Below are 13,466 nucleotides of genomic sequence, written 5' to 3'. Positions count from 1 at the left end.
AGAAAAATTAGATTGGCTTAAAGTTAAGCAGCAAAATTTACGTTTTTAGAAAATAACTAATCAAAATAAAGTTAATCAACCAAACGGCCACTCAAATCAGCTACAAAAATTAGTCTTGAAGGTCTTAAGGCCGTAATCCTTCGCTGTTAAGAGCAGTCGAAAGGCGTATACTTTCGCACTTCCTCCGAATAAACTGTCACAAAGATTTATTTTTTTCATACTGCTTTTTCACCGGGTTCTTATGCAAGGACGATATACTGTGACCTGCTGGTTTCGTTTTTGTTTGCGAGTTACTTAGATACAAAAAAAAATCTTAGTATATTCGCCTCTAAAAGAAGTAAAATGGAACATCGTAAACGTTAAACGCTTCGAAATCGCTCAAGCGCGGCATGGCCTTGTATAACTTAAACGAAATGTCAGAGTGGCCAATTTGTTTATTTCTGCAGTGATTACACGACTCCTAATATTACTGTTTATTTTACGTACAAGTCCCCTTTGAAGACAGCTGCTTATAAATCAATAACAGCGGCGGGGATGTACGAAAGCTGTTCAAGGTTTGAAACGTTATGCCAACAATACTTTCATTGCAACGTAAATTGCTGCATATTTTTCAATTGTGATAACATGTGCAGTTAATTTCCCTGATGTCTATTTCTTAGAATACTAGCCCTTGTGGCCTGCTTGTATTGCGCGTTCTTCTTTATCTTAAGTTTCTTTGCATCTGCAAACGTTCGATGCTTTTGACTGGCTGTCATGAAATCGGCGCTTGTGTATTCCTCTGTATCGTCTCTTGCTGTGTATAAAGTTTGTTTTGTTTGTTACTTCTGACTCCTATCCTTACTCTGGCTTGAACCGGCGAAAGCTAGGCACCAACGGCCCCCCTTCTGTCACTACAAGGTAGTTGAATTCCGGCTGAGCTTGCCACACAAGTCGATGGCATCTCCTTTGCGACCGGAACAGCTACCCCTACTCACTCTAAGGGTGTCTGAGAGTGTGCGCACTTTTAAGGGCGCATCGTTAATAAGCTCTAATTATTAACGGGTGACAGTGGCTCCAGTAAGTCTTAAATATGCATTTTTTTTAATCTGCGCCTTTGTTTCACTACCGAAAATCGCCGAAGTGAAGAAGCTCATATAAGCCATCTGCGCCGAACACAATGGTGCCTTAAGGAAAACCAGATGTTTCTGCAGATTTTAATGTGCCTTTCAGCGTCCTCTTCATAAGGACCATCGGTGTAATGTCTGCGGCGTCGCTATTCGTAGTCGCCCTACTGAAAAAACAAACGTTCTACAGGGTAATAACCTCATAAAATCTCATCTAATCGCATAGACTCTCAAACGGTGCACATCATTACCATAAAATATCGTACATAATTTATGATAATATACAAGAAGCTATGAGACCTTATGCAATTATATGCGACTTGTATGGGAGATTGAGTGAGATTGTGTGAGGAAATGTCAGGTTATTGCCTCATACAATTTTTTCAGTAGGGCGGCGGCGGAAGATCTTCATTATTTCACTGTGAAACAACCTCAACTCTAAAGGTTGCTCTCGGCAGCTTCCCCCGAGCAGGCTAGGGGACCTTCCTCGCACGTAGCTTCGGCCCGGTAAAGCGGGCCCGGAACGGGGATGGGAACGGTACAAACGGGTTGATGACGCGCATTCTCACTTGCGTAAAAACGTCGTTGATTTCATGCGGCCGCTCATCAAGACGGTGTCGTGGGGAGTCGATGGATAAACCGCGCAGGCCAATTCGTCTCTACGGGCAGGGGCGTATAGGGTACGAGCAATCTCACCGCAGTGAAAGCAGAGATTGTGATTGTTCGAAATCATCCAGGCGATGCATTTCCAGAAACTTAATTGTGCTTTGCTCGAAGGCGGGATTTGCAGGGTCCAAAGGAGCTTGTTCGCATCGCTAAGGGCGTGAGAGGGGTCTTGTCGTTACGCAGGACGGCGCAATGTGGCGGCATAGTTAATTGCTGGACCTTCTTGCTTCGGAGTCGTTGCCTGAGAAACGTAAAGTGCCTACTGAACCTCTTCACGAACGACGTCCCACGCCTCTTGAGGTTGCATGGTATATGGCAGGGTTCGGCGCAATTCTTCGCGAATTACTTCACCAGTGATTTCGATGTTCGAAGACCTGGGTTCCGGGAGGACCACTGAGATTTGGACAAGGCGATAATATTGGCGCGCTCGCGAATCTTAGGTCTTTTTGATGATGGACGCTTCTTTAACGAACTCGTCCACTGTTTGCGAAGGATTGCGTACAAGGCCCGCAAACCGCAGTTCTTTGACATCGCGCATCAACAGCTTGACTTTGTTGTCCTCCGTCATTTCAGGGTCGGCGCGTGTGAAAAGACGTTTCTATCTTCCGTTATATTCGTGACCGACTCAATTGGCTCTTGTACGCGTGGGTTTGGTAGTAGCTCAGCCCTCTGCTTACGTACGACAGTTGAAAATATGGCCAGGGACTCTCTTTTGAACATCTCCCAGGAGGTGAGATTGGACTCCTGGTATTCGTACTACACTCTTGCCGATGCATCCAAGGCAAAGAAGACATACCGCATTTTCGCACTATCTTCCCAGTTGTTGCAGGCAGCGACGCGCTCGAAGTGCTCCAACCATTCTTCGGGGCCCTTACCTGATGTACCGCTGAACATGGGCTGCTGTAGTGGGGCTGCTGTAGAGCAAGCGGCTGGTGTCACAGTAATTGTGGGCATGGACACTGCGATGGTGTTTAGCGCTCGAGTGCGGTCCGGCAGTAGTTCGTGCTCTGGTGGTAGCCCCTAGAGATGGGGGCTGCTTTGTGGATCGCTTTCGGTAGAGGCGGCTTCAATGGTGCTCCCAGATGGAGAGGTAGCAAGGACATCTGTTACCCAGAACCTCCACCTGATGTGATGTGTTCCTGAAAACTCCGGCGCTAACAAGGGAGGAGACTGGAGTTTCGCTCAAATTAACTCTTTATTGAGCTGGTTTGCAACCGCAAAATAGCTTATGCAAATCAGCGGCGGCGATAGCCGCAAGCGTGCTCGGCAGCATCGATCTACGATTTCCCGTTGCAGCCACCATAGGTCAATTTAAGGTCGGCGCAGAATAATTCCGATAAAGACGTAACAAGGGACTAGCACACTGTAGAACATTAAAGAAACAGACGCGAGTGGCTGGAACCATTCGAGATATATCTCAGCGCATCTTCCATGGTAAGCAAAATAGTGAAAAAGAAAAACGTGAACAAAAAAAGAAAACAAGACTGTTTTGTGCGATAACAGCAAATTGATCAAAGTGATAAGGCCACGCGTGCCGGCGGCCGTTAAAGCAACAAATAAAAATTCGAATATGCGCAATGGAATACGCAATATGTAGAAGTTAAAGGTAATATTCAAAAGCCTCAGGAAGGAACAGCAGTTTACAATAGGTAGTGAAGCACTGGAAGTGGTAGGCAAATATGTCTTCTTAGTCCATGTAGTAACCGCAAATCCGGACCATGAAAGGGAAATTACTAAGAGAGTAAGATTTCCATGCAGCGACTTTCGCAAGTAGTCGCAGGTACCAGCAGCATACCGGAATCACTCAAAATGAACGTATATAACAGTTGCATCTTGCTTGTACTCGACTGTGGGGCTGAAGTGCGGAGGAAGTTGAGAGCTGAGAGCTAGGGAACAAAAAACGGTAGGTGTAATGTTTAGAAATAGCAAACTTGCATAGTCAGTCTGAGAAATATCTCACGTTAATGACATTCTAGTAGAAACCAAGAAGAAGAAATTGGCATGGCCAAGACATCTAGTTCGAAGAGACGGTAACCGATGGTCGCTAAAGGTGACAAATTGGATTCCAAGGGAACGAAAGCGCAGCGGGGGGGTTGCAGAAAGTAAGGTGGGCAGATGATGTCAACAAGCTTGCAGGGGTCAGGTGGGTGAAACTAGCACAGGACCGGGAAAATTGGAGAAATATGGCAGAGGCCTTCACCCCGCAGTGGGTATAGTCCGGCTGAGGCGGCTTTTGCTGCTGCTGCTGCTGATGATGATGACGATGGTGGTGGTTTTGCCGTGCCTTGTGGATGTTGTAGGGATCAGAACCGCACACGTTCGACACCTAGTGACCGGTACGCGGCCCGGTCCGTGATCCGTCGTCTAGATGCCCTTCGAAGCGGCCATAATGGGCAAGGTTCGTGACTACATGACCTGTTAAATGCATGATGCCTACCAGGTTTAAATTCTTGCGTTTCTGATGTTTATAGCTTGCAGATGCTGAATCAGGAGCTAGGTGGCGGAGAAGGGCGATACAAAAGGCATGGCACTGGAATGGCAGGAAGTCAGGTGTCACTACTCATCTCTCAGAGGCAACCTTCAAGTGCAGAATCGCTGAATACAAATTCACTTAATACATCATTAACCAAGCATTAACTGTGTTGCACTGTCGATACCATGGTACTAAAATGAAAGAAACAAACATATCCCACTAAATCGTCATAAACAGTAGTCGTACAGAGCCAAGGGCACAAAAATTTCTGTATGACGAAACCAGGCGGATAGTACGATGTTGACAGTGCACAACCAGAGTTCTGCTTTTGTTTGGCGGGTTACAATTTCTGTTCAAAATGGATAAAAACTATAAACTAGTAAGTGTAAGAGCCTTATGCCGACATTCCATCAAAAACCACAGCGCTGGATTGATGTGGGGGCTGAGAAGGCTGCAGCCCTAAAGCCTCGGAAGTATTGGAGAAGGGAACCCATTTTGAGCCCATTTATGTATGGACCCACAAATGGTGAAACTTCAAACCACACGTATTAAGCAAGAAAAACCATTACGAGCAGACAGTGCCCTCGTCTAATTGAGGCTTTGTCGAGCTACAAAAACAGGAGCTCTCCGCACCCTGGGAGCTTCATTTCTTCTGAGGTGACATGCATTTGCTTAAGATGAGTTCAGACGGGAGGACCGGAGCGCGGATGGTCCACGCGCGTCAGCGCTACCCGCACCGCACGTGATGCCGACGTCACTGCTCTGAGCGACGGCGAAAGAGAGGCGTGGCCGTCCGGGGCTCCGCGAACCGAGATGATTTTTGCTCTTTTTGCTTTATCGCTGCTACGTCTCCGCGTTGCTACGCCCACGCTTTTCGTCTCGTATTCTGTCCGAGCGGGGTATTGTTTGTTGTGCATGCGCTGCGTTGTTCGCTCTGTGTTCTCTGCAGTGCATCGTTTTTTGTGCGTTTGTGCTTGTGGGTGTGCCAGAGTTGTAGCTTTACTCGGTTTCTAGTGCTGATTATGGGTGAAGTAGAGAGCTGCCCACCGATATGGAATATTGAAGATGCTTGCAATAAAGAACGCTTGCAATAAATGAACGCTTTTTCGCTTCCTCGTCGTCCTCGCACACTTCACGTAGAGCAGCCACAGCAGCGAGACAACGGTTTCGCTCGGCGTCCATGTTGAAACTCTCGGTAGGAAGGTTTTCGGCAGCGCGGACGAACAGCGGGGGAGGAGGGTACACGCGGATGGTCCGCTGGCTTCGTGTGAATGCTCAACGGCCGGATGGACACGGTGACGCGTGGTCACGTGGCAGCAGATCCGTGCTGACGCGCGCGGACCGTCCGCGCTCCGATCCTTTCGTCTGAACCCCCTTTTACGGGTTGGAGAAGAGATATTCATGGTTTCCTGTCAATACCTCCATCTAGTGGTGCTGAGAGAGGAGAGGTGAGGGGCGAAATTGAAACAATATAAGAGGAACAATGAATGCGATAAGGGGGAAATGCTTTTCCACTGCCAGACGTCACCCCGCATATCTGCAATACAATTTCAACTACCTCTCTCCCGTTTTTAGAGAAGAGCATAGGCCATCGATCTCACAGTGAGTCCCAGACTATCCCCATAATTACAACGGCCTCGTCTGAGCGTTAGTAACTGTGCTTGTGTTCGGTGTTCTGCAAAACTTATGCCAATGCACTACTGTCACGTCATACGCATTTATCGCACTTCTTTTTTAATTCCATGTAGTTGAAATGAAAGTTGGGCAAAATTACAGAAACACAGTATGAAAGTAAGAAGGGACTGCCAAGAGACAGAGAGGGTGCATTAGCACAGGGCTGCCATTTTCCTTAATTCGGCCCTGCAAAAACCCTTGTCCAGCACATCCTCAATCATTACGCCGTTTTCCCGGCAGACTAGCCTGAGATCAACCATCCGTACAGCAACAGGAAGTGCGGGTTACTTTAAAGAACAACTTAAGATGCTGGGTATTAACGAATAGTTCTTGGTATAAAAATTATAGGTAAAGCTGGCATTGCCTACGAGTTTTGCGCAGAAATTACTGAGCAAACCGGCAAGTTGTTATTGAGCAACTCCGGTAGCTGAAACGCGATTCAGTAGTTTTCCTAATAAACTGAGCAGTTTAATCTTGCTGAAAGTAAGCTGACATGCGCGTATGTGATGAATAATGTCGCCGCCCAGGGAAAGTTCTTACCTGTCGACTTGCTGTTCGCTGAGCGCCAGCTGCAGCAGCAGCGCGTCCACACGACAGCGCGCCGGCTGCTTCTCTGCGGCGAGCAGGGAGGCGTCGTTGGCAAGCTCCAGGCGCCGGCTGCTCTGCAGCTTGCTCAGCGACTCCTGGTAGAAGGAACGCAGGTCAGCCAATTGGCCCTCGAAGTGGCTGCGCATCCGCTCGTTTTCCTCGGCCAGTCTGCGGAGGAGGGATGAACGGTCAGATGGCGCTGTTATGATTCATGTTTCAATGCGAAAACAATACTACTCTGTGTTTCGAGCCTTCAGCGTGGCGCGGCCGCACCCACATGACACTAGGGTGAGAGCTGCGCTACCAACTCAAGCGGTCGGCGTAGCGCGGCCGTACCCACTTGACGCTGTGATGTCACACTCCACGTGACACTAGGGTCAGAGCTGGGCTACCAACTCAAGCGGTCGACGTAGCGCGGTTGCAACCACGGCGCAGCGCGTGACGTCACACCACACGTGACACAAAAGCGGTCGGCGTGGCGCGCTAGAGGTGCAGCAGGTGCTCACGTGATACGTAACGTCAGGCACGTTCATACGGCTTGGTTCAGGAGCTGCCAACTTGGGTCTCTCGTTTCACATGGGACGGTTATTTCAGAATCAGCTTGCTAGGACCCTAGCATTCACCTTACCCCTATAGGCCTAAGGCACGTTCATACGGGCTGGGTAAAGCGGGGTTTTATATGTGGGCTGAGAAAGAAGAAAAAGAGAAGAACGCTCGGTCACCCGCAGTTAACGGTTTCGCTCAATATTTGGTTAAGCAGCATTGAACCCTTGTATTTTTTTAAGTACCAACATTATTCCCCTACTTTGCTCACTTCAGTGTTTTTTAAAGATTGTGCATATAGGCCGTGGAATAGCAAAATATATCAGTTTTCCTTGGGGCGAATAATGTCTTCTGTTCCTCTCAACACGACTTTCCGAAGGCTTTGTCTACTGTTTCACACCTAGCTTATTCAAACGATTTATGACTTTCTGAAATCTATCCATGCTTTCGATGTCGACGAACAAACTGACGTCGTTTACATAAATTTTGACAATTTGGGGATACGCGTGCATAACGCGCCCCTTCCTAACCAGCGACAAACGTGGCGAAGTCTCGAGACAACGCACGCCCATTAAGAGGGGATGAGGAAGAAGGCGCTTAGTTTTCCCTCACTCCAAACGCTAGAAGAAACTGATTGCTTCTCGTTGACGACATCCGAGAAGCAACCAATTGCTTCTTGTTGTGCAATGCTGAGAGAGATTAAAGCAGGTGCTCGCGGAGGAGGAGGGCTTCTCTCTTGCTCCCTGGAATAGACCCTCGAAGGGATCCCCCTTCTCCTGCCCGGCCTATGACCGTGACGACTTGGTGAGCTAACCGAACTCAATTTTCTCGGATAAAATATTCCGAAGTGTATGCTTGCCTTAATTTGCGGTAATAAACTGCTACCTAGCATGCTCTGCCGTTGCCTAATCAGTCCAAACTTGACGTGTCTGCGACTCTGCGCCACGGGTTGGGGAAACGCCTGCGCGTAGATGACACGGAAGTTCGCCTTCCCCGCTGGATGCGCGAATTCATTCTAGAAACTGATAAAACCTCAAGGAAAAGCAATTTACTATGCCGACATTGGTTTTGAAACTATGAAATGCAGTTATTGCATATTTTAAACTGCATGGCAGCCTGCTTGAATGGCCGTGTACGTCCTGGCTTTAATTTTGCCTTGCTTCACCTAGGGTAGTTTGGTTCTTACAAATTTTGATTTCTAAAGATAACCTTCTCATTATTGATTCGTTAGCTGTCGAAATCATTGTTTTCGTTTACGATTGCCTAATTTACTTCAGAGGGGCCAAAAGAACTGATCAAATAGATATCATAAGATGCCTGAAAGGTTTGTGTGGCTAGCGCAGAGTGGGAAACGCTGATGATTTGTTCAATGTCGATGTTTACTCATATAAAAAAAACTGCGCTCCTTTTTGACTGTAAACTTGAAGAAAACTCTGCTGAATGTAGGTAGCTTTAAGTATTACAAAGTGATTTATTGGTTATGGCACGCTTTGCGTGGGACGTTTGCTATAACTCTTACTGAGAAACTAATCGAAGGATGGTGCTCTCACTAAGTGTATTTAGATGCTAGACAAATCTGAAAGTATAGAGAAGCGCAGTGCGTTTTGTTCCTTCGCGTCAGCGGAGAACCGATCCTGTACAGACATGCTGAGATACAACAGTCATAAACTTTCAGGAATATGATTAGAAAAACTACGCCCAAAATTGCTTTTTGAAGTAACCAGAAAAATGAAAAAATAAACAACATATAATTTAGCCTCCTCCAAAACACAGCACGCATTTGAACCACAGCGCCACAAAGCGCCTTATAAAGAAACATACAACGTTTCCAAGACTTTACTAGTTTTGATCTTCTGGACTGCGCTGTAGCAGAACAAATTCTGAAAGACTTTGAGAGTTCTTGGAATTGTACTGCAGTCATCGAAGGAAATAAAACTTTATTGTGCTTGTTGTTACTTGCTACTTCTCTATCCATGCATTATTCAGGCATGCTTTTTGTTATTCGTTGGTGAGCCTGTATTAGTGCTTTCAGTATGCTTTGTGATGATATGTCATCAGTGTCGGAAATTTTTTTTCCTTCCTGGCAATTACTATCCTGTCATCATCATGACCATCGCATGGACTATGCGCACTGCAGGGCAAATAACTCGCTCATACTCTTCCAATTAGCCAGATCCTGTACTAGCTGCATCCACTTGACCCCTGCGAACTTCTTAACTCATCCGCCCACCTAACTTTCTGCCGCCCCCTGCTAGGCTTGGCTTCCCTTAGAATTCAATTTGTTACCCTTAGCGAGCATCGGTTATCTTTTCTTCGCACTACATGTCCTGTCCTTGCCCATTTCTTCGTCTTGATTTCCACTGGAATGTCATTGCCTTGAGTTATTTCCCTGACCCATTTGCAGGCTTCCTATCTCTTAAGGTTGCACCTACCATTTTGTGTTTCATATCGCTCTGTGCGTTGTCCTACAATTAAGTACAACCCTTTTAAAAGTTAGCATCTACGTTATGGAAGGTGCCTACTGATCGCAGTGGTCCCTGAGAAAGTCATTCTTGCGGAGGACGCGGTCGTCGTCCACCTGGCTTTCGACCAGCGCCCGGCTCATGCTCGACTCGATGGGCAGGCTGCCGCTCGTTGGCACGCCTTCCAAGGCAAGCTGCGGCCAGCAGAGATGTCAGAGCGAGGACACAGTGGGCGCTGAATGGGCTCTGCGCAGACGAAGCTCATTGCGAAACCACGTGACGACTGCCAGAGGCGGTGACATTTTCAAGCTTTGCAACATCCAAAAATGCCCTTTCTGAATTGAAAAAACTACACAGTATCAAAAATGCGACAAAATATTCTCAAGTTTTCCACTTTTCTTTCTGCAGTAGTTCTCTGTGGTTCGTAGCTCTGTAGTACGTTTCTGTCACAACTACACAAAATTATGATACTAAACTGCTGTTGTCACAAGAGGTTCGTCGTCAAAAACCGCTCAGAAATTTTGTTGTTGCAACAGAAATTTTTGTTTAGTTTTTCCTTTCGGCTGGGTTCAGTTTAGGTATCTCAAAATATTAGGACATTCTTGGAGAAATAGTCCAGCTAGTCGTCGGGTAAAAGCAATTTCACTTTCTTTGCTGCACTGAAGATTACATCTGCAAGCTTCAAGTTGGTCTTTGATCTCAGCTCCAGACCATTCATTTAGTTAGCACCCATCTTGAAATGCTCGATCAACCAGGGCCATGGGAGTGTAACGCGGAGAAGAGGCTATGCACCGTGGTTCACAGCACAAGCGTGGCAAGCAAGTTTCGTAATTTAGCCGAAGGCTTGCGCGAAAAACGGATACGAAAGTATCAGCAGACAGCGTATCTCACAGCAACGTGCAGCTGCAGGCTCTCGAAGGCGTCCAGCTTGGAGCGCAGCACCAGGCCGGCTTCCCGCAGCTCGGTGCACAGCGCCAGCAGCTGTCCGCCAGCGGAGGCTTCCGGCCGCAGAAGCCGCCGGTGCAGCTCGCCCTCTAGTCGGCAGCGCTCCTGGCGCTCCCGCACCAGCGCCCCTTCCAGCTCGCCCAGCTGCTCCAGCAGCACCACCTGCCGGCTGACCTGCGGTAGGATTTCCGGTTTGGGTATAGTGCGGTCGCCGACTATTATTCGTTTTGATTAAAGCATTTAACGTCCCAATGTTGCTCAGACTAGGGGACTCACTAGTGGACGGGGCTCCGGATGTTTTGATCCATAACAACAGCGCGACAGACGGGACGTTATGTTATGAATTACCGTGCACACCAACTCGCCCAACAACTGGTATTGTCGGATGTTTTGACCTCCCGGGGTTATTCAAAGTGCGCTGACATCGCACCGCATACCGGAACCTTGCTTTTCGCCTCCATCGAAAAGTGGCCGCCGCGGCCAGGATCCAACCCACTTCCTTGGGCTCGGCAGTTGAGCGCCGTAACAACTTCGCCACCGCGGCGGGGCAACTGAGTATTATAGGGAGCAAAAAGGTGTTACAACTGATTAAGATCGTAATAGCGTGACTGAAGGGCAGACAATGTTAGGGCGTGTATAGCCTCAACAAAAGTGTGCTTCTGATTTTCGCCTAAAGCGAGAACATGAGAATTTATATTATTGCACTAGCACTAGGTTGGTTAGTTTAAGGGTTTAATGTTTCAAAGCGCCTCACGCTATGAGAAACGCGCTTACTAGGGCTTTCACTCTACGGAATAGCCATTGTCTGTCCGTCTAGTCCTCCGCGCGAACATTCCTCTGGCAGCTGGCAGTCGGGTTACATTTGAAAAGGAGTTAAATACATTACCTATAACTTTTTTAAATATCGGGCGAAAGTAACAAATTACATTAAAAATTATTTGCTTCACAAGTATATTGACATTGCACTACAATTAATTCCAATGTGTAACGCAGTTGCCCATAAAAGCTTCTCATTTCGTGCATACAAAAAACTAATTGAACAGAGTAAACGAAACGGCTACCTCTGCCTTCCCCGCGCACACATTCTTTCGTCTTCCAGCGAAGTTTCGCCCCTGACAACTACTCGCGCCTTTCCTTAGCGCCATAACAAAGATAAGAGCATGACAACAAGCAATGAAAACAGAAGCATGGTCGAATACCTATCACCTTCATTGCGCTCAAGACACAAGTGACGGCGAACCCAGCATCTTGCTGCCTAGCACTGTTTCCACCATTTGAAGCCTCCGAAGCAAGTCAGTTCTTGCTTTATTTATATCATGGTACCAGGAATAGTACCATGAATGGTACCCGAATTAGCCTAAATCTGAAGAAGGAACGCAACAGATTAGTAGGAAAGAAACCCATCAACGAATTAGCGGTGAGGCGGAGGGCAGAAGAGTTCAGGATCTCGCTACAGAATAGGTATTCAGTTCTAACCGAGGATGGCGACATTACCCTAGAAGCAAGGAACAATAATTTCAGAGATATCATCACTGAGTGCGCGGTAGAAGTAGGCGGTAGAATAGTTAGAGAGGATACCGGTAAGCTGTCTAAGGAGACGAAAGATTTGATTAAGAAACGCTAGAGTATGAAAGCTTCCAATCCAAAAGACCAGATCGAATTGGCCGAGATATCAAAGCTAATCAATAAGCGCAAAGTGCCCGATATAAGGAAGCATAACATGGAGAACATTGAGCATGCTGTAAAGAACGAAGGAAGCCTCAAAGCGGTAAAGAAGAAATTTGGCATAGGCAAAAAACAGATATATGCGATGAGGGACAAGGCGGACAAAGTCATCACGAATATGGATAAGATAGTCAAAGTAACCGAGGAGTTCTATACAGATCTCTACAGTAGCCAAAGTAGTCAGGACCGTAATGAGATTGGCGGTAGGGAAAGACTGTCAGACGTTCCACCAGTGACGAAGGACGAGGTCAAGAAAGCACTAGAAACTATGAAAAGGGGGAAATCAGCTGGAGAGGATCAGATAACTACAGATTTGCTGAAGGACGGGGGGCATATCGTGCTAGAAAAACTGGCCACCCTGTATACGCAGTGCCTGGTGTCATCGACGGTACCGGAACCATGGAAGAATGCAAACATTATCCTCATTCATACGAAAGGGGACTCTAAGGACCTTAAAAATTACATACCAATCAGCTTACTGTCTGTTACGTATAAGGTATTTACTAAGGTAATCGCTAATAGAATCAGGACAACCTTAGACTGCAATTAAGCAAAGGATCAAGCAGGTTTTCGGAAACGGTACTCTACTATCGATCATATCCATACCATCAATCAAGTGATAGAAAAATTCGCGGAATATAACCAGTCCTTATACATAGCATTCATTGATTACGAAAAAGCATTTGACTCAGTTGAAACCTTGGCGGTGATGCAGGCATTGCGAAATCAGGGGGTAGACGAGCCGTACGTGAAAGTGCTGGAAGATATATATAGTGGCTGCACAGCAACCATAGTTCTGCATAAAGAAACATCATCATCATCATCATCAGCCTGATTATACCCACTGCAGGGCGAAGGCCTCTCCCATATCTCTCCACTTAACCCGGTTCTGTGCTAGCTGCATCCACTTGACCCCTGCGAACTTCTTAATCTCATCCGCCCACCTAACTTTCTGCCGCCCCCTGCTACGCTTTCCTTCCCTTGGAATCCAGTTTGTTACCCTCAGCGACCATCGGTTATCCTCTCTTCGCACTACATGTCCTGCCCATGTCCATTTCTTCTTCTTAATTTCCACTAGAATGTCGTTAACTTGAGTTATTTCTCTAACCCACTCTGCACGCTTTCTATCTCTTAATGTTACCCCTACCATTTTTCGTTCCATAGCCCTCTGGGTTGTCCTCAACTTAAGTAGAACTCTCTTGGTTAGCCTCCACGTTTCAGCCCCATAGGTGAGTACAGGCAAGATGCAACTGTTGTATACTTTCCTCTTGAGCGATACCGGTAAGC

General features: G+C 47.0%; 1 protein-coding gene across 1 annotated transcript in view; it reads right to left on the bottom strand.

The window, feature by feature from the left end:
- The window catches only part of LOC146206840 (uncharacterized), a 391,032-nt gene that overhangs the window by 266,080 nt on the left and 111,486 nt on the right, over positions 1 to 13,466 (bottom strand). Inside the window, exons 3-5 of the mRNA XM_084587067.1 lie at positions 10,401 to 10,628; positions 9,570 to 9,703; positions 6,457 to 6,672 (exon numbers count right to left, since the gene is read on the bottom strand). Of these exons, the coding sequence (XP_084443193.1) occupies positions 6,457 to 6,672; positions 9,570 to 9,703; positions 10,401 to 10,628 (578 nt within the window). The remainder of the gene's footprint in view (positions 1 to 6,456; positions 6,673 to 9,569; positions 9,704 to 10,400; positions 10,629 to 13,466) is intronic.

Source organism: Amblyomma maculatum, chromosome 1 (genome assembly GCF_055883805.1).
Source record: "Amblyomma maculatum isolate TAMU_Amacu chromosome 1, ASM5588380v1, whole genome shotgun sequence".
In the NCBI taxonomy this organism is placed as follows: Eukaryota; Metazoa; Arthropoda; class Arachnida; order Ixodida; family Ixodidae; genus Amblyomma; species Amblyomma maculatum.
Note: the sequence above shows the minus strand (reverse complement) of the source record. Positions and strands in the feature narration are given on the sequence as shown.